The sequence below is a fragment of the Protopterus annectens genome, chromosome 1.part0 (genome assembly GCF_019279795.1).
Source record: "Protopterus annectens isolate FY-2018-M chromosome 1.part0, PAN1.0, whole genome shotgun sequence".
Taxonomy (NCBI): Eukaryota; Metazoa; Chordata; order Ceratodontiformes; family Protopteridae; genus Protopterus; species Protopterus annectens.
In genome coordinates, this window is record NC_056725.1 from 1,331,861,004 (window position 1) to 1,331,882,880 (window position 21,877).

At 40.4% G+C, this 21,877-nt stretch overlaps 1 protein-coding gene across 2 annotated transcripts in view; it reads right to left on the reverse strand.

The window, feature by feature from the left end:
- LOC122797960 (interleukin-3 receptor class 2 subunit beta-like) overlaps positions 1-21,877 on the reverse strand; it is an 836,628-nt gene that overhangs the window by 34,258 nt on the left and 780,493 nt on the right. For both annotated transcript variants that reach the window (XM_044066494.1, XM_044066503.1), the window contains one exon: positions 8,152-8,218. In XM_044066494.1, coding sequence (XP_043922429.1) covers positions 8,152-8,218 — 67 coding nt within the window. The remainder of the gene's footprint in view (positions 1-8,151; positions 8,219-21,877) is intronic.

Below are 21,877 nucleotides of genomic sequence, written 5' to 3' on the forward strand. Positions count from 1 at the left end.
GGGATTAGTGCTAGTACTGTGTGCTTCTGGTGAGAGTAGGAACAACGAGATACTGATTCATAGCTGCATTAAGCTGTGATGAGACGAGCATGAATAACAGTCTGGAAGAGGAAAGTTCTGTCTTTTCAGTAGGTACTGACAAAGTAGCAACCCTCTAAACTAACTCCATTGTATCATCTTAAATACTTTATTCTTAAATCTTTAGGTCTACTATTGCGCTGTCTCTCTCTCTCTCTCTCTCTGTCTCTCCCCCCCAACCCCTGAGTACCTTCTCTCTCTCCAACCCATGAGTATTACATAAGCCCTACTCCTCCACCCTCTGGCAACATGCTTAGTAGTCTGCTGTCACACCATCAGTGGCCAGTTTGATTGTATTAGGTGTTCTAAGGCAGTGTAGTGCCTTCTGCCTACTGAATGGTCACTTCTGCTACCAGCTGATAGTACAAACCATGACAGATATAAATTCTTAAGAAATGTAGAGGGGGATCTTCTTACATCAGTCCGCTATCAGTAAGCATCATACACACAACACAACAGCATTCACAGAGCACTGTTAGGCCCAAAACACATGCTGAGACTGTAAAGAAAAAAAATGGCAAAACCTCCTAGAATGAACTCTAAACTATCCCATCCTCCAGCACAAAAGGTAACACCTACTAGTTCTGTAGTCACTCCTACTGCAGTTTCATAGAACCCATCCAAACATTAACAGGTAACCAGGCTTAAGGTCATGAGGTGACCAGGCTTAAGCTCAAAGGTTCAATTCTTGACCAAAGTTTTACCATAACCCCTTTTGGAGATGTAACCTTATTAGTTTGTTCTACACATACATCCAGAAATTCTAGCTTAGTAAATAAAAATTATTATTATCCAGGACTAAAAAACATCTCTCTACTAGCTGTCTCATATGATGTGTAGCTCCTAAACAGTTTGTCTCAATGGGCTTAACCCATATAAGGTTTATGTAACCTGTAACCATATCGAATGTTTTCTGTGACCCAGTTTAAAAAACTGGTTTATCAATATACAATCAAAAAAAAATTCATCATTTTATTTTATTTCTTTTCTTCTATTAACATCTGTTAATTTTGTACTTTATCAATTATCATTTTACTTTTCAGGGTTAATCTCTTCATAAGCTCTATCCGATGTTAACATTCAAAGCATTCTGCTCCCCTTTATCTGCATTCTCTATCCAAATTTCCTTCTTATCTATCAATCCTTGTAATGCTTTACATCACTATATACACATGTCCGCTAGGCACAAAAGTAAAGCCTTGTTAAGAACTCAGTTCCACATCATTTAACAGTAGCGGTCTCTTTCAGCCTTCGGCCCCAAACTGTTGAATAACTTCCTAGTCTGTCATGGGAAGGCAACGACAAACAAGGAATGTCTGTTAGCAAGTGTTCAACACCTGCTGCAGGTGAAGGTCCAGATTTTTTCCACATGTCAGCGACATTTTCTTTGTTTTGTTAATGTCTCTACTTCTCCCTCTCCAGTCGCTAACACACCCTGGTCGATATTAACCGCTCGGGTATCAAGAAACATATCAGCAGCCACCACCTGTTGAAACTTTACTAACAAAAAGATCCTCCATTAAGAGACCCCATGTTTCTGGCAGATACACTAAAAAAACCTTATATGGACAAAATTGAAAATATTTTAGTTGATACAGGACATTTTTGGGGTTTATTAGCTGATATGGTTAAGCCCATTGAGGGACAAACTATATTAATGGCAACCTTAGACATAAAGAGTCTATTTACTGTTATAGAACATGATTTCGGGATAACAGCTGTTGGTGAACTCATTGAGAGTTTAGGAGCTACACAGCAATCTTGTTCTATCCCAAGGGGAATCTAAGGAAGTCTTTTACTAAGCTTGAATTCTTCTGGATGTATGTGTAGAACAAACTAATACAGGTTACATTAGGTAGGTACTAGGCTATCAGCCAAAAGGCCTACGTAAGCCTAGCCAGCAAGGTACCATAGCTTATGCCACCCAAGAAAGTTATTTTCCTGTGCCAATGTCCAACAGAGACACAGAAGTGATCCCTGGGGTGTATTTCCTATTTCCCATCCACTCATCAAGAGTTTTCTTGAAGTGTGCTAATGAAGAACTTTGCTTGACATAGATGGGTAGCTTGTTCCAGAGTATAGGAAGTCTCTGGGACAGGAATCTATCCCTCCAGCATGTCCTGTTTATTGTGGTGACATGGTTTAGGTCCCTAGAGCATGTAGCTTGGAGGGATTGGGATTTCTTTAGGTGTAGCATGTCCAACAGCTCTGGGTTTGACATAGCTTTACATGTTAGGCAGAGATCACCTCAGAGTAGGCGATATGCTATGGAGTAAAGCTGGAGTTTTTTGAGGTGGTCAGTGTAGGGCATTTGTTTGAGGCCAGTAATCCTCTTTGTGAGGTACTTCTGTGGCCTTTCCAGCTGCTGCAGATGTCTTGTGATGTACTTTCCAAAAGGGGCGTTGTACTCTATAATGGGTCTAATGAGTGACGAGTAGGGAGGAACAATGACCTCTTTTTTCCTGGATGAGAACCCTTTTATGATGAGGTGTGCCATGTAGAAGGACTTCCTGACTACTGTGGCGATGTGACTATCAAATGAGAGACTACTGTCCACCTGGGTCCCAAGGTCTCTTATCACGAGGTCTACAAAAACTGTTTTCATGTAAGAAAATGTTTTAGTCATAAGTGAATCTATAATTAAGATCCTCTAACAAGGCTCTAATTGCAATCTCCAAAAGTCACTATAGCTCTGTTGACTCCCTTTACTCTAGTAACATTGTCAAGACTTGGAACTCCCTACCACTAGAAATCAGGGTTCAAACTAACAAAACCACCTTCAAAAAACAACTTGGTTCCCATCTAAATAACTCTTGGATATGCAACTGCCTAGCACCTGGCTGACATTTTTTTTAAAGTCCTTTACCTTACCCATTACCTACCATCTTCATTAAAACTTCCACAGATGAACTATACATATATATTCCCACTTTAGCTTCCTACTTGTAGCTGCCTACTCCCCTCTGCCTTCTCACTTATCCTAAACTTAGTATTTATCCTCTAGGTTCAACAGAATAACTTTCTCTCATTATGATACTGATCCTTATATGAACATGTTTATACCGTCTCACTGATTAGGAGTCGAGTATTTCTTTATTAAACTAATTGTATGTTCATACATTTGTTATATATTTTTTTTGCTTTTCATCTAATTTTGTAACTAGTGTATTTTTCTAATTGTATTTATAAACCATTAAGCATATGTAAACATCTTATGTACTGTTATCTTGCCAAATTTTCTGGAGCTTTTCTCCCCAGGCCTCTGCTGAAAACAGACAGCTATGTCCAGTCGGACCTCAAATGTAAAGCAAGACATGGTACTTACTATGCATGTGTTTGAGGCAGGAATGACACTGGACTTGGGTAGCATCTTGCCTTCACCAAGAATGATGCCTAGATACCAAGACAAGACAATTGGATTTAACAACTGGCTGTGTAAGTGGCATCATTCTAAGGGGGTCTACTACATGTCAGTCTGGGATGAGACGGTAGGCTTCTGCATGCTATCCAAAGCTTTGCTGTCCCATGGTGTCATTTTAGGCACAGCCCTCTTGCTGGACATTTCTATGTTACAGACTCAAACTCAAATTCAGACAATATCATCTTGGCACTACTTAATGCTAGGAGTCTAACTGGAAAGACACCAAAACTTGAGGCTTTGCTGCAACTCGAACACATTCATATTTGTGTAATTACTGAGAAATGGTTTCAGTGCAATGACAGCATTCCCTCATTACTATGGCTTTATGTCTATCATGCCTACACACCGTTTGGTAATTGTGGGGGAAAATAACTATTAATTAGAAACACCATTACCTCACATCAGATTACTCATGACCTTAACTTGGTGAACCTGGAGATACAAATCACCCTTAGCAAATCCAACTATGACTTCATTGCTAGATACATACTCCTGTCTATGACCCCAGGGATTATGAAAATAATCTTATCATCATTGAGGTATTAAATATCAAATCAAATACCTTCTTACTGGAAGACTTCAGTTACCTAAGTATTGATTGGCACACTTACACTTCTAAAAATAATTAAGCTCAACATTTCCTAGACTTTGTTAATATCAAGGCACTGGAGGAAGTTGTGAAATTACCCACCAGAGGCTCTAACATCCTTGACCTGGTTCTTACCAAACTAGCCCCCACTGGTACCCCACCTCACACATAACAGTGGTTAAATCCAACCTCTAATTGGTATTATTCATTGTCAGGCCTAGATGTACTACCCCATCAACAAATAAGACCAACTTTAGGGACTTTTCCAAGGCAAACCTACTTCAATTTGTAGAATACATATGAAATATTCACAGCAATCCCTTACAAGTAGTCTCAGCTGAGAAGGTTCCCACATTCACCTCTGACTTTCACTAGCACCTAAACCACTGCATAGAAAAAGCAATAACCACCTGTAGTAATATAATGATAAATTCAAAAATAAACCTCTCTGGTAGAAATCCTGTATAAATAAACTGCATGACAAGAACGGGAAAATAATGAAAAGGTGTAACAAATTCATATCCCCATACCTCAAGGTCACACCCTGAAACATGCCGGCAAGGAAGTTAAGAGCACTATTAGAAAATATAAGACAGAATACAAACTTAAAGTTGCCACACATATCAAAAAACTACAAATATTTCTTTAGCTGTGTCAGAAAATTAAAAAATAATGTCCGATAGTGCACTAAGCTTATCCATAATATCACAAACCCTGATCCAAAACATATAGTCAATATAACATCAGGCAAATTTAGTGATAACTTTACTCTACCTATCCACAATACTGTTTCCACTATCTCTGAAAATTTAGTTTCCCCTGAAATCACTTTAGAACCAATCTTAGAATCCTTGTCAAAGGCTAAATCTAATATTTCCATGGGACCAGACAACATGTCAGGCTGCATTCTCATCAATGCAGGTATGCATTATCTGAGCTTCTAGTTAAACTGTTCAACCTTGTCTACCTAGAGGGATTGTGTCTGATGCCTGGAGAACAGTCATTGTAATGTCCCTACACAAGGGTGGTCCTTTGTAGACCCAGGTAAGTATAGGCCCATCAGCCTCATCAACCTCATATTCAAAGCCATTGAACTTATTCTAGCAGAGCTCATTTTGCAGATCTAGGCAGCTTAACTGAAACTGACCCCAAAAAGTTTGTTTATCTGAAGGGCATGTCCTGCATCCTGAACATGGTAAGCTTTTTTGAAAAGGTTATAAAGACAGTGGACAATGCTCACTCTGTGCTTATCTTGATCTGGACAAGCCTCTTGATATTATTCCTCATGCTGCAATTATTAAAAAAAAAATAGACAGACAATATAAATTCCTGTGTTTCTGATGGATAGCTGATTGGTTATCCATCAAATCTCAGGTTGTGGAAATTGATGGTACAGTCTCTGAATGTAAAATTGTAATGACTGGGGTGCCACAGGGATCCATGCTAGGCCATCTCCTGTTTGTCATTTATTCTGCAGAATTACAAGCCAATATCACAGTAGTGTGGTTGACAAGTTTGCTGACTACTGCAAGTTGAATACTGCTATCTGTTCACCTACTGACACTGAACAGCTCCTATATGCGTTGGAATGTGCACATACCTGGTATACTGAAAATGGTCTAAAGTTAAATGCAAACAAATGCAGCATAGTAGTGATCAGCAAAAATGCTGCTCACACTTCATATGGTATAAATGGTACTCCTCGTCAGACAGATAGGCCATAACAGACCTGGATACTTATGTGGACAACTCATGTTTCCAACTTAGTCAGGAAATCATTCTCTCTGGCCTAGTTAATTACCAAGGAAATTATTTATTAATTTTATTTTTATTTTGTTGACCAGGTTTGTCTGGCTGAGCTGATAGCCCTTTTTCAGCAGTGGCCTGGGGAGAAAAACTCCACAAAATTACAAATAAAATTTTAAGTGAAAAATAGTAATAATATACAAACAATCATTTTCAAAGTGGATAGAGTCAAAGCATATATAGTAACAGCAAACATTTTCAAGCTAGTACATTATAAGCATAGAGATTATTTCCAGAACATTAAATTAGTCGTTTAACATAAAATGTTTATGAGTACAATATACAGAGTGAATAAGTACAGTCAGCCTAGTTGGAGCTAGTGAGGATATGAAAGGTAGTATGTAAGTAGAAGCATTTTAAGACTGAGTAAACAGGTAATTAACTAGATAAAATGACTAAGAGAATTATCAGATAACAGAAAAATTACTGATGAGGGAAGAGGGCAAGCTACATAAGAGAGGGAGACTATGGAAGGTAAGTACAGTGGCATGACCAGAGACGTTTTAGGTAGCCTTTGGAAGCTGATTTGAATTCTTTAAGTTAAGTGTTCTGATCTCCAATGGGAGTTTGTTCCAAGAAATGGAAGGATAATAGCTAAAGAGGTTTTGACCAATTTTGCTCTTGGGTTTATAGATTTGTAGTACATCTTGGTCTGAGCTACAGAGAGTCCTAGAAGGAGTGTAGAGGGGGATTAGAAGGGACAAGTTGGGACAGAAAGATGGCTGGTACAAGACAGAGTGAATAAGCTTAAGCTGAGTGAGGAGTAACAGGTGGGGAAATTCTAGCCAGTTTAAGTGTTTTAAAGAGAGACAGTGATGAGATCCATAGCTCTGATTTGCAGAAAATCTGGCAACTTTGTTATAGGTAGTTTCAAGCTTAGTTAAGAGAGAGATTTGGAGGTTAGTAAGTATTTGAGAGCTATACAATAAGCTTGGTAGGGACATAGGTATGAGTGAGTGAGACGTTAGCATTTTTAAGAATATCTTCAAGAGACAAAGAAGTCGTCCTACTCTTGTATTCTTCCCTCATCAGATGATTCATGGAATACAATGTCCCCTTTGATATGTACAAATTCAAGCATATCACTTAGCTGGAAAGGCCCAAACGTTTTTTTAGCCAAGAAAATTAAATATCTTAAATCCTTCAACTGTCCTGAAAGATTAGCATGACTCTCCCTATGGTCAGCACCCTACTGCTTGCTTCAAAGTGACCCGGGTCTTAATTTTTGAGCCAAGAAAGACCCAATCCTACTTGCCTCCTATTTCCGTACAAAACAAATGCATCTACAAACATCTACACTAGAGAACTAAACTTATACCAAAACATAAATAAGACTAGTTGGCAGGATAGTTTCTTAACACATAATATTCCCAGCCTTTGGAACAAGTTGCCACTACAGGTTAGAGTACTACTTTGGCTAACTTTAACACTAATCTTGATTACTGGATGGGGAGACAAATTCACACCAGGTTTATCATGACCTGCTCAGATTCAGAAGTAAGCAGTATTAAGTGTTTGACAAGAGGACAAAAACATCTAAGGTTGTCTACTTAAAAGTGAATGCAACTATAGAAAAGGCAATAGACATCCCTGCTAAATATAATGAGACATTTAGAAATAAATCTCTGGCAGAACTCCTGTATAAATAAATTCTACAATAAAAGAAGAAAAATAGCGAAAAGTTGCAAGAAATTCCCATCCCTGTGATTGCTTGCCTAGTATTATTCCAATGTTTCTATGTTCCTAGGTTCCTATGCATAAAGATGGAGGACGAGACCGATTCTAAATATCTGGCTAACACAGATTGGTTTGTTAGCATGAACTCTGACAGTTAACATGCTAGATGTACAGACAAACTTGACCAAAAGCAAAGTTTGATGAGATATTACATTTTTCTGAGACAATATCCCAAGGTATCAAACAAGTAATAGTCACAACACAATTTCTTAGTGCGTCTACAAAAGATTTAACCTGGTCTTTTGAGCATATCTAAATTTTTCACCAGCTGCAGTACATGATGGCATAATAACTATTCCACTACAGACAGAAAACTAAAAAATAATTTAAATAGGTAAGAAAATCACCATAAATTTCTCATCTGTACTGGAAACAATATAGCCCAGCTGGTATAACTGTGCTTTGCACAGGCATCCATTTAGAAAACAAGGCAGAAAGTGTACCTCATATTTCAAACATAGCAATACCCTCAAAAAATAAATAACTATGATGGGACAACAATGCAGCTGTCCCACCTTACCTGTACACTGTTCCAGAGACTGCTTTTCTTTGGGTTAGGAATCTTATCCTCCCATCTGGATTTTGCACTGAAAAACAAAAGAAATTGATATAGGTGATTCCAACAGCAGACTCTTTTTAGGTAACACACTTATAATTGTGGATTTTCACACTCTCTGGATACCTTCATTCTCCTGTTCTGTGACAGTGGCAGACAACTGAGACCAAATAAATCATTTAATACAGGAATGGATTAACACTAAGGTCTAGCATTTAAAAGCCTAACAATCCCCATACTACATGACAAGATCCCCTAGCAGATCTCAATGTCTGCATCAGCACAGATTCACATTAATTTTTATTTCTGCATTTAGTCACTGATTTGGATCAATATCATTGCTTCTTAATGGAAAGTAGCCAGTGAGCTCAGCGGCAATAATCTGTCTTATGTTTGAAATGGCAATGATCTTGATGATGCACTATGGGGTATACTTTAAAATGGCAGATGATGCACCAGATGGAGTAACAAATTGAACCTCAGGCCTGGATCCTCATGGAAAGTTTGATGAAGACAGGGATCCTGACCATGAAGTACCAGGCAAATCTGCCTCTCAACAGAAGCTAAAGAAACAAATATTTTATTCAATACCTGAGGATTATTCCAGTTCACAGTGTTCCTTTTGGTTCACGTGGTGCCCTTGCAACATTTTAGTTACTCATAGGCTGGGTCCTACAGACCTGTGTCCAGTATGCTGCTGCTGCCCACCTGGATGATATCATCATCCACTGAGGACTGGGACTGTTAACTGGCCCAGGTACAAGCTGCATTAGATGCCTTAAAATAAGTCAGTTTACTTATTAATGCCTCTACAAGTCAGGGGTACAAGGCAGAGGTTCAGTAGCTAGGATATTTAAATGCTGTTATGCCCCAAAAAGAAAAGAAAATGTAGAAGCAGTGAAAAAAACTGCCTTATGGCCTATGCTAGATGCTAAGACAGAAGTAAGGACATTCTTGGGATTAGCTAGGTATTCCTGGAAGTATGTAATCCATTTCACAACAATAGCATGTCCCTTCACAGACCTAACCAAGTGGAAGATATTGCTTCTGCTATAACTGTAAGTTCATTATCTTCAAATTCTGTTTGTCGTCTTTCCCCCTGACTACCTCATCACCCTGATTTTTGTCAACTCTTCCCATATTATAAATCTTGGTACACAGTTGTGTGATACTTCTCAATGAATCTTCTGTGCTTAGTGGATCAAGTAATGGTGACTTGTAATGCTGGCTGGCTTCTCTTACATAGCCACACTGCGCGTGCATCTTTAACAAACTACGTCATCGCCTTATTCTCTCCCTCTGTGGATCTAGTTCTCCCTGCAATACTTACAACAACTCTTTAACAGTTAGATCTTTTTTTCTTTCTCTCTCTCTCTCTCTCTCTCTCTCTCTCTATCTTTCTCTGTCTCCATTTTTTACTACAGCCCTTGGCAATGTATATACAGAATAGAGTACACATACATATTCTGTATTAAAAAAGAAAAGGAAATTCCTGGTGGCATCGTTTTTTTTTTATCTGACACAGAGACATAGTTGTAAACTGCATAGATTCAGAGACATCACTGTGCACTTGTGGTAATTTTAGCCATAGTTTAGCCATAGTTGATAGAATACATAATCTGTTCATAACTGAGGCTGGTGTCACTAACACTATCATAGCACTCCGGTTTGCAGAAAGGACAATGCAGAAAGAGTTTGCACCCAAAGCACTTTGGCTGTATTCATAAGTTAGCAAGAAATGATCAAATAGAGAAAAAGAAACCCTCACCCTACACACACACACACACACACACACACACACACACACACACACACACACACACACACACACACACACACACACACACACACACATACACACACACACACACACACACACACACACACACACACACACACACAGAACAAAAGCACAGAAGCTCAACTTTCACCTTTTAGAAGAATATTTCTCACAAAATAGTACAATACTCAATAGTTCTATTATACCATGTTAGGGCTAACAGCCAATTAAAACATGGGCTCAGTAATAAAAGTAAAGACTCTGAAGTCTATCTACGTATCAACAACAGTAACCTGTTTCATAGTTTAACCATGGATTGACTGAGATATCTACATAAAACAAATCAAAATGAAACGAACCAATAAAGGGATTAACTCTCCTGCATCTAAAAATAAAAACTCCAGTAAATTATATAGCATCCACATGCAGGTAGAGACGACAGCTTAGAGAATCCACACAGTTACGAAATCCAGTTCATGTAGGTTATAAAAAACGTTTATTCAGCTAGCAAAAAGTTAGCGCTTTCACCAAAGAGGCTTTATCAAACTACAAAGCTGCCACTAAAAACATAATTTAAATACACTTAAAACAAAGCTGATAGGTTCAGAGTTAATTAATTGGATGTAATGAACTCTGCATCATTGAATCATTTAAAAAGGTATACATCCATTGCAACCTACACAAAACTCTATAAATTTTAAAACATACATTAACATAGATTTATAAAAATATATAAAACCAACAAAGGGCATTTAATGTCTAAAAAGTCTTCTCTTTTTTAACAGTGGTTTAACTTGTATTCTATCATTTAACCCAGGCTTCTTATCAGCCCTCAGCCTGACTATCCATCTAAGCTCAATCTCTTGTAAATGAGCATCTACATCCCCACCCCTAATACTTGTTTGAACATGTTGTATGACATTAAAAACAAAATAATGCTCAGCTCCCATATTTTTAACATGTTTGGCTAGTGCATTCTGTTCGGACCCAATTCTTATACTATAAATATGTTCCCTGATGTGCTCCCTAAGCTGCCTGCACGTCTTGCCCACATAAAAAGACGTGCAGGAAGCGCACCGGGCTAAATACACCACATTAGTCCTTGGTCAATTGTGATTGTTTCTTAACACATACTTGTCTTTGCTTTGTGATTGTTTCCAGCCCCTCATACGAGCAACTAACAGGGTCTCCACAGGGTCTCTACCCGCTTCGCTCCCCACCCTGCCCCCTATTCCCTCCCGCCCCCGGTGATCCCACCTTTATTGCACTCAAACCCCTCCCATCTTTCTAATAGCCAACCGCAGCACTAACCCAACACTACCTCCTCCATCTTCCCACTACTATCACACCTCCTCAACTAACATGTACAAGCATACCTTTCCTATGCTCACTACATGCACTCTCCTTGCATATCTTACATCCTACCAAAGCTCCATCATTCCCCCACTCAACCACTACCACTGTACTACTACTCACAACACCACTCATGTCTCACCCACACTCAGCTCCCCTCCCACCAGCTCAAGAACCATCCCTATGCACCCCCCACATATTCTACCAACTATATTACTCAAACATAAAGCATCCATACAACTTAACATAGCAACCCTCCCACCATAACTATTACCCACAGAGCACAATCATAAAGTTTCCCTTATAAACAAACAAATTCAAAAACTGAGAAAACTAATAATCTCATGCTTATCAAAACTAGCCCTAAGTGGAGACATCCACCCCAACTTTGGCCCTACCATCTCTAACCCCAATCTTCATAATCAGACTAGAAACCACAACCTTTCCCATATTACAGCCAATAGAAAGCCAAGTGACTTCCTTCTACGATGCCTAACTATTAGAAGTATATCCAACAAAGTCCATGAACTCCATGCCACCATAGACTTGTACTCCCCAGATATAGTCATCCTGACAGAAACCTGGCTAAAACCTCACATTACCAGTGAGCAAATACTTCCTACAGGTTACGGCATACTAAGAGTAGACCAGATAAACAAAAAAGGAGGTGGCGTAGCTATAATATTTAAACAGCATCTAAACATCCAGATCTTAAAATCATCAGCTCCACAAATAGGCAATGAAGAAATAATATATACCAACCTCAAAATTAACCAAAACAAAACCATCAACATAATTGGATGCTACTTCCCACCTGGCCAAAACATCCCTCCCCTAGAAAACCTCCTCAGCTGGTCTACTTACCATTTCCCCCAAGAAACTATCATCTTAGGTGATTTCAATATTGACTGGCAATCCTGTTCTGGCAACAATCCAACCCATCATGTACACCTTCATGGCTTCACTCAACTAGTCCAGTCACCAACCAGGATAAATAAAAACTCCACCAAGCACAATACCCTGGACTGGATACTAGTCACTAAGAGCCACCAGTCATATATAATAGGCTGCTTATCAGATAGCCTCAGTGATCACTCCCCAACATTCCTACTCAAAAAATACCTCTACCAAGCTAAACCTGTCATCTGCCGTCAAATACGTAAAAAACTAAACTTTAACCCACTCACATTCATCTCATCCCTCAAAGAATGTAACTGGCATCCTCTAAAGTACCTCAGTCTAGATTATGCAGTTGAATTTTTTAATACTACCTTCCTGAACATCCTTAATTACCATTCCCCCATAAGATTCTCCAGAACCAAAGCACAACCCTCCCCATGGCTACAGAAAACCACTAAGTCAGAAATGAAAAACAGGGATAAAGCCTGGGAGCACTGGTATAAAACCAAAACCCCTCAACTAGACAGAAATTCCTAGAACTACGCAATAGAGTCAAAGCTGATAAAACAGGACAAATCCCAGTACTACCAGTCTGCCCTAGACTCCTCACAACACAGCCCCAAACAATTCTGGTCCTCCATAAACTCCATCCTCCACCCAGGTAAAGTCAGTACCCCTCCTCCTAACATCCCTCACTCCTCAGAAAATATTGCTACCTCATTCAACACACACTTCACCCAAACCATACTATCACTAGCTAAACAACACAACCCTCCTCCCCCCTCCAACCCACACCTTCAACTAGTCATCTCCCCACTGCCTTCTCTTTTCTCCTGTACCTACCTCCAACATAAAAAAACTATTAACTAAACTTATACCGACCAAATTAGTAGCATACATCCTCCCAAGTGAATACCTACAAATGAGCTGATACTCTGGCCTGCAGTATCCATCTTGATTAACCAATCTCTGTCAGAAAGTTACGTTCCCACACTGTGGAAAGTATCACATATAATTCCCCTCCACAAAGGCGGACCGTCCACAGAACTAACCAATTACCACCCCATAGCTATTCTCTCTCCACTCTCCAAAATACTAGAGAGATGCATACACTCTCAGGTCTCAGACTACCTCCTTACTAACAGCCTCCTTTCCAGTACTCAGCATGGTTTCCGACCAAACCATAGCACCACCACTGCCTTACTCTCCTTTACTAACACTATCCTTCAGCATAAAAACAATGGCTATCTATCCTCTGCTACTTTCCTAGACCTATCTGAAGCATTTGACATGGTCCCACACAAACAACTTATCTCTGTCCTCAATAACCTATCCTTCTCACAATCGGTCACCAACTGGTTTCAGAGTTACCTGTCTGACTACCAACAATCTGTTGTATGGCAGAATGACATATCTCCCCAACTACCTGTCTCCATAGGGGTTCCCCAAGGATCCATCCTTGGACCCCTACTCTTCTCTGTTTACACCAATAATCTAGCCTCTGCCATCAAACATGCACACTCATACAATACGCAGATGACTCGACCATCATCTGCTCAGCCCAGTCCCTACCAAAACTGCAAAAAGTCACACAGGAAGCCTTTTCCTCTGTTGAAACATGGTTATCCGATGCCCGATTAATACTCAACCCAAACAAAACTAAACTACTCATCTTCCAACCCACCAAACATACTCAAAACAACTCTCACTTTAACATCACGGCAAAAGACAACACCACTATATACCCAACTGAACAAACCAAATTGCTAGGAGTGGAAATAGACAATAAATTAAAATTTGACATTCACATATCCATGACTATAAAAAAAGTCCACAAAAAACTAGGAGCGTTATACAGAAATAAGCAATTTCTCACCAAAGCAGCAAAGATTTCAATAGCAAATTCCCACCTTATCTCCACCCTACTTTATGTCTCTCCAATATATACCAACCTAAGGCAATGTGATCTAAACAAGCTAGAGACCTGCTACAACAAAATCGCCAAATTCGCCACAGGGGCATCCTACCGTAGTCACCACTGTCTCTCACTTGCTGAACTGGGCTGGCTTGAACTCCCTCACCTCCTTCAGTGGTATCAACTCTCACTCGCCCACAAACTAGTAAACATTCCACTGAATGTCCCATCCCTCCAGAATCTACTCCAACCCTATCACACCACCAGACCACTAAGATCCAGCAGCAAAAGATCACTAAAGCCAATAACTCTGCTGGTGAAGTACTATTCTCTTGTGCCATAGCCAATTATGGAACTCCCTCCCACCCACAATTACCTCCATACCATCATGCACCCACTTCAAAACTTTACTAAAAGTGCAACTAAAAACATGCTGGTTATGCCCTTGCAACTCCCACTCTAATATCATCCACCCCATCCAACCACTACCTTTCTTTCCACTCCACTAACTACCTTGATTATAGCAAGCTCAGATGCTCATAAGCCAGTACTTATTATACAGCACAAACTTCTTCTTCTTGTAACATTTGTTAATGTCTGGTATGCACTTCACAGAAAAAGATTCTAGTTGTCTACTAATGTACTATGTTCTTCATCTGTAAATATGTCACTATCCCACCACCTAGTGGTAGCCATCATTAGCTGTTTTTTGGGAGCATGTATCACAGGGACAGGGAATCGCAAGTCCCCACAGTGATGCAGGTAGCCCATCCAATAACCAATGGATGAGTTTAGGACCTAAAAAAAAAATATATATATATATATATATATATATATATATATATACCCTTTGCTAGGTTGCCATTGAGAACATAAGCTCTCTGAATGATGGCACCTCCAGAAGGCTTTCAGAGTAGTGGCTCTGTGGAGCCATCAGTGCTAAAGAAAGAATGGACTCAGGTGTGATATGGGGAAACTTGATGATCAGTAACAATACCAACCTCAAAATTAACCAAAACAAAACCATCAACATAATTGGATGCTACTTCCCACCTGGCCAAAACATCCCTCCCCTAGAAAACCTCCTCAGCTGGTCTACCCACCATTTCCCCCAAGAAACTATCATCTTATGTGATTTCAATATTAACTGGCAATCCTGTTCTGGCAACAATCCAACCCATCATGTACACCTTCATGGCTTCACTCAACTAGTCCAGTCACCAACCAGGATAAATAAAAACTCCACCAAGCACACTACCCTGGATTGGATACTAGTCACTAAGAGCCACCAGTCATATATAACAGGCTGCTTATCAGATAGCCTCAGTGATCACTCCCCAACATTCCTACTCAAAAAATACCTCTACCAAGCTAAACCTGTCATCTGCCATCAAATACGTAAAAAACTAAACTTTAACCCACTCACATTCATCTCATCCCTCAAAGAATGTAGCTGGCATCCTCTAAAGTACCTCAGTCTAGATGATGCAGTTGAATTTTTTAATACTACCTTCCTGAACATCCTTAATTACCATGCCCCCATAAGATTCTCCAGAACCAAAGCAGAACCCTCCCCATGGCTACAGAAAACCACTAAGTCAGAAATGAAAACAGGGATAAAGCCTGGGAGCATTGGCGCAAAACCAAAACCCCCTCAACTAGACAGAAATTCCTAGAACTACGCAATAGAGTCAAAAAGCTAATAAAACAGGGCAAATCCCAATACTACCAGTCTGCCCTAGACTCCTCACAACACAGCCCCAAACAATTCTGGTCCTCCATAAACTCCATCCTCCACCCAGGTAAAGTCAGTACCCCTCCTCCTAACATCCCTCACTCCTCAGAAAATATTGCTACCTCATTCAACACACACTTCACCCAAACCGTACTATCACTAGCTAAACAACACAACCCCCTCTCCCCTCCAACCCACACCTTCAACTAGTAATCTCCCCACTGCCTTCTCTTTTTCTCCTGTACCTACCTCCAACATAAAAAAACTCTTAACTCAACTTAAACCAACCAAATTAGCACCAGACAGCCTCCCAAGTGAATACCTACAAATCGCAGCTGATACTCTGGCCTACCCAATATCCATCTTAGGTTCATAGGTTCATAGGTTTATACTAGGCTATCTGCCCTAAGGCATTTATAAGCCTAGCCCAGAGTTTTTGTGGCTTACGCCACCCCTTATGTTAAAAATACTGTGCCCATTAGTTTGTTGTGCCTCTGGCCAGCAGTGACACAGAGATGATTCCCGGGGTAAACCTACGATCTCCCATCCACCGGTCAAGATTTCTCTTGAACAGAGCCAGCGAGGTGCTCTGCCTCACATGGACCGGGATTTTATTCCACAACATAGGGAGTCTCTGGGTGACAAATCTATCCCTCCAGCATGTCCTATTTATATCCGTGCTAAGCTTTAAGTCGCTTGCTCTAGTGGATCTGGTAGATTTGGATTTTTTGAGGTGGAGCATGTCCATTAATTCCGGGTTGGACATGGCCTTGTATGTCAGGCACAGGTCACCTCTGAGCAGATGGTATGCAACTGAATAGAGCTGGAGTTTCTTCAGTCTGGCAGCATATGACAGATTTTGGAGTCCCTTTATCCTTTTGGTGAGGAACTTTTGGGGTCTCTCCAATTGCTGCAGGGGTCGGGTGAGATACATCCCGAATGGGGCATTGTACTCAATCATTGGTCTGATAAGTGAAGAGTACAGGGAAACAATGACCTCACTTGATCTGGATGTGAATCCCTTCATGATCAGGTGGGCAATGTAGAAGGTTTTTCTAACCACTTTAGCAATGTGAGTGTCAAAAGAAAGGCCACTGTCAACCTGGGTCCCCAGGTCCCTGATAACCTCTTCTGTGCTTAGTGGATTGCCACCTATATGGTAGCTTGGGTTGCCTTGTTTTTCCCGAAGGGTATGACTATACATTTTTTGGCATTTAACTTCAGGCCATGGCTCTGGCACCAGCTATCAGTTTCCGTGAGACCCCTCTGAAGGATATCTGTGTCCGATGTACTTTCCACTATGGCTCCCAGTTTGCAGTCATCTGCAAACTTTGTCAGCCATAGTCCTCCTATGTTAGCCTGTACTTCTGAGTAGATGCCGAACAACAGGGGGCCAAGGACAGAGCCCTGTGGGACACCACTTGTGACCGGCTTGGAGTCTGACATGGCGCCAGCTACTCTAACCCTGTGGGTTCTGTCCTTATGCCAGTTTGCAACCCATCTTGTGACATATGGGTTTACATTTAAGCTGGTAAGTTTCTCTATAATACCCGAGTGGGGTATTGTGTCGAAAGCTTTTGCAAGGTCAAGGTAGGCTGTATGGACTGCCTTTCCCTCATCAATGGCCTTGGTGACTGTTTCGAAGAAGTCGACCAAGTTCAAAAGGCATGATCTGCCCTTGACAAAGCCAAACTGGGTCAGGTCCAATGTCTGCAAGTCCCCTATGTCTTTGTTTATGAGTTCCATTATGATCCTTTCCATAGCTTTGCAGACCAGGCTTGTTAAGCTTATGGGGCAGTAATTACCAGGGTCCGTAGAGGCACCGCCTTTGTGGAGTGGGACCACAGTTGCCGTACGCCACTCCTTGGGCACGTATCCTGAGGTAAGGCTAAGATTAAACAGCTGCCTTATGTGCAGGTTTAGTTCCTCATTGAGTTCGTGTAGCACAGAGCCGGGGACACCATCCGGTCCCATTGATGCTGTGTTTTTAGCTTTAGAGAGAGCAGCTTTCACCTGCGCATTGGAGATGTCTGGGAGGCTGCACTCCACTGGGATAGTTATCTCTCCTTTGGGGGGGAGAGAGGGGGTGAAGTTTGCACTGAACCTGTCTGCCAGTATGTTGGCAATGTCTGTGGGTTCAGTGATTTTTGTATCATTTTGGACTAATTCTGAGCATATCTGGGAGTTTCCACCCAGGTTTCTAACATAGCTGAAGAAGGCCTTATGATTGTCTTTTGAATCTATGGCAATTTTTCTCTCAAAGTTGGCCTTGGATGATTTTATGAGTGCTCATATTTTTTTACTAATAATGATCAAAGTGTCTTCTCTTTTATGGATTTTGCTCTATCATGTAACAGCTTTCTCCTCTTATTGTAAAGTTTGTTTATGGCTGGGGTCCACCAAACTGGACATTTGCCCTTGGTGGAAAGAGTCTTGGTTTTATTAGGGATTGCCTGATCCATGCAGTCCTGGAGGTGTTTGTAGAAGGCATTTGTAAGGGCTTCCGCAGCTTGGGTTGTGGTTTCCACTGGCTCGGGGGCCTTGAAGGATACCACACCAGTCTTGAGTAGTGTGAAGTTTGCTTTAGAAAAGTTCTTCACTGTGGTCTTTTTTGTTTGGGGTGAGGGCGGGATGTGGATATCCAGTGAGATTAGTTTATGATCTGATCTCACCAATGAGGGATATACTTCCGGTGTGGAGCATTTTGTCCCCATGTTTGTGATGATGAGGTCTAGTATATTTTCTCCTCTTGTGGGAACAGTGACTAGTTGTTCCATGGCATTTGAATTTATGAACTCCAGGAACCTTTGGGCTAGAAAGTTTGGGCTTGAGTAATGTTCCCAGTCTATATTCAGGTAATTGAAGTCACCCAATATAATGGTGTTTGGAGATACTTTTATACCCTCCAGTGTCTTCAGGAAGGCTGTGTGGGGTTCCTGAGTTTGAGAGGGTGGCCTGTAGCATGCTACAAATTGTAGAGCAGTTTTGCCTATGGTTAATTGCACCTGGATGGTTTCCGATGCTTCGTGCATTGCCACCAACCTGGAGGTGTGGGTATCCTTGATGAATATGGATACACCCATACACATCTTGATTAACCAATCTCTGTCAGAAAGTTACGTTCCCACACTGTGGAAAGTATCACATATAATTCCCCTCCACAAAGGCGGACCCTCCACAGAATTAACCAATTACTGCCCCATAGCTATTCTCTCTCCACTCTCCAAAATACTAGAGAGATGCATACACTCTCAGGTCTCAGACTACCTCCTTACTAACAGCCTCCTTTCCAGTACTCAGCATGGTTTCCGACCAAACCATAGCACCACCACTGCCTTACTCTCCTTTACTAACACTATCCTTCAGCATAAAAACAATGGCTATCTCTCCTCTGCTACTTTCCTAGACCTATCTAAAGCATTTGACATGGTCCCACACAAACAACTTATCTCTGTCCTCAATAACCTATCCTTCTCACAATCGGTCACCAACTGGTTTCAGAGTTACCTGTCTGACCGCCAACAATCTGTTGTATGGCAGAATGACATATCTCCCCAACTACCTGTCTCCATAGGGTTTCCCCAAGGATCTATCCTTGGACCCCTACTCTTCTTTGTTTACACCAATAATCTAGCCTCTGCCACCAAACATGCACACTCATACAATACGCAGATGACTCAACCATCATCTGCTCAGCCCAGTCCCTACCAAAACTGCAAAAAGTCACACAGTAAGCCTTTTCCTCTGTTGAAACATGGTTATCCGATGCCCGATTAATACTCAACCCAAACAAAACTAAACTACTCATCTTCCAACCCACCAAACATACTCAAAACAACTCTCACTTTAACATCACGGCAAAAGACAACACCACTATATACCCAACTGAACACACCAAATTGCTAGGAGTGGAAACAGACAATAAATTAAAATTTGACATTCACATATCCATGACTATAAAAAAAGTCCACAAAAAACTAGGAGCGTTATACAGAAATAAGCAATTTCTCACCAAAGCAGCAAAAATTTCAATAGCAAATTCCCACCTTATCTCCACCCTACTTTATGTCTCTCCAATATATACCAACCTAAGGCAATGTGATCTAAACAAGCTAGAGACCTGCTACAACAAAATCACCAAATTCGCCACAGGGGCATCCTACCGTAGTCACCACTGTCTCTCACTTGCTGAACTGGGCTGGCTTGAACTCCCTCACCTCCTTCAGTGGTATCAACTCTCACTCACCCACAAACTAGTAAACCATCAACTAAATGTCGCATCCCTCCAGAATCTACTCCAACCCTTTTGCACCACCAGACCACTAAGATCCAGCAGCAAAAGATCACTAAAGCCAATAACTCTGCTGGTGAAGCACTATTCTCTTGTGCCATAGCCAAATTATGGAACTCACTCCCACCCACAATTACCTCCATACCATCATGCACCCACTTCAAAACTTTACTAAAAGCGCACCTAAAAACATGCTGGCTATGCCCTTGCAACTCCCACTCTAATATCACCAACCCCATCTAACCACTACCTTTCTTTCCACTCCACTAACTACCTTGATTATAGCAAGCTCAGATGCTCATAAGCCTAGTACTTATTATACAGCACAAACTTCTTCTTCTTGTAGCATTTGTTAATGTCTGGTATGCACTTCACAGAAAAAGATTCTAGTTGTCTACTGATGTACTATGTTCTTCATCTGTAAATATGTCACTATCCCACCACCTAGTGGTAGCCATCATTAGCTGGTTTTTGGGAGCATGTATCACAGGGACAGGGAATCGCAAGTCCCCACAGTGATGCAGGTAGCCCATCCAACAACCAATGGATGGGTTTAGGACCTAAAAAAAAAATATATATATATATATATATATATATATATATATATATATATATATATATATATGTATATAGATATATATATATTATACCCTTTGCTAGGTTGCCATTGAGAACATAAGCTCTCTGAATGATGGCACCTCCAGAATGCTTTCAGAGTAGTGGCTCTGTGGAGCCATCAGTGCTAAAGAAAGAATGGACTCAAGTGTGATATGGGGAAACTTGATGATCAGTAACACGAACGGTGAAACCAAAAGAAAGGGCTCCACCCACCCACTAATCAGGCAACATATATAGTCCCTATTATACGCCCAAATTCCCACAAGCATGAACCTTGCAACATTGAGCAGGGAATATTAAACCCAGAAGCTTGAATGGCATGACTGATCATTGTGTGAGATCACGGTGCAATAGAGATTGGGGTTTTGCTCATTTCCCCACTGTGATACGAGTTTGTAGTTACAATTAGCAGGGAATGATGGGGGGGTGCAGAGGGACTTGCTCCACTGCAAAAAAGAAGGCCTTGTGTTTGTAGTTTGTTGATCGAGGTTCTGAGTTTTTGATATTCCTGGCTCGATCTTGTGAAACTTTGAGTGTGTGTGTGTGTGTGTGTGTGTGTGTGTGTGTGTGTGTGTGTGTGTGTGTGTGTGTGTGTATATATATATATATATATATATATATATATGTGTGTGTGTGTGTGTATATATATATATATATATATATATGTGTGTGTGTGTGTGTGTGTGTGTGTGTGTACATTCACACACACACACACACACACACAAAAGCACATAATATATATATATATATATATATATATATATATATATATATATATATATATATATATATATATATATATATATATATATATATATATATATATATATATATATATATATATATATATATATATTATATTATATTATATATATATGTGTGTGTGTGTGTATGTCTATGTATATATAAATACAGGGTTGGCCAAAAAATGGAAATTTCTTAGTTGTTTCTTTGATGATTTTCAGTATGGCTTTTTCAGAAACTCAATAAATCATTTCAGTTTGCTAATTCTTTAAGAAAAAGCTGTTTAGCATGAAATTACTACATGTTACTTACCCACTTAAAGAGAAACAATGTCATAATGATAAGGCTCCATAG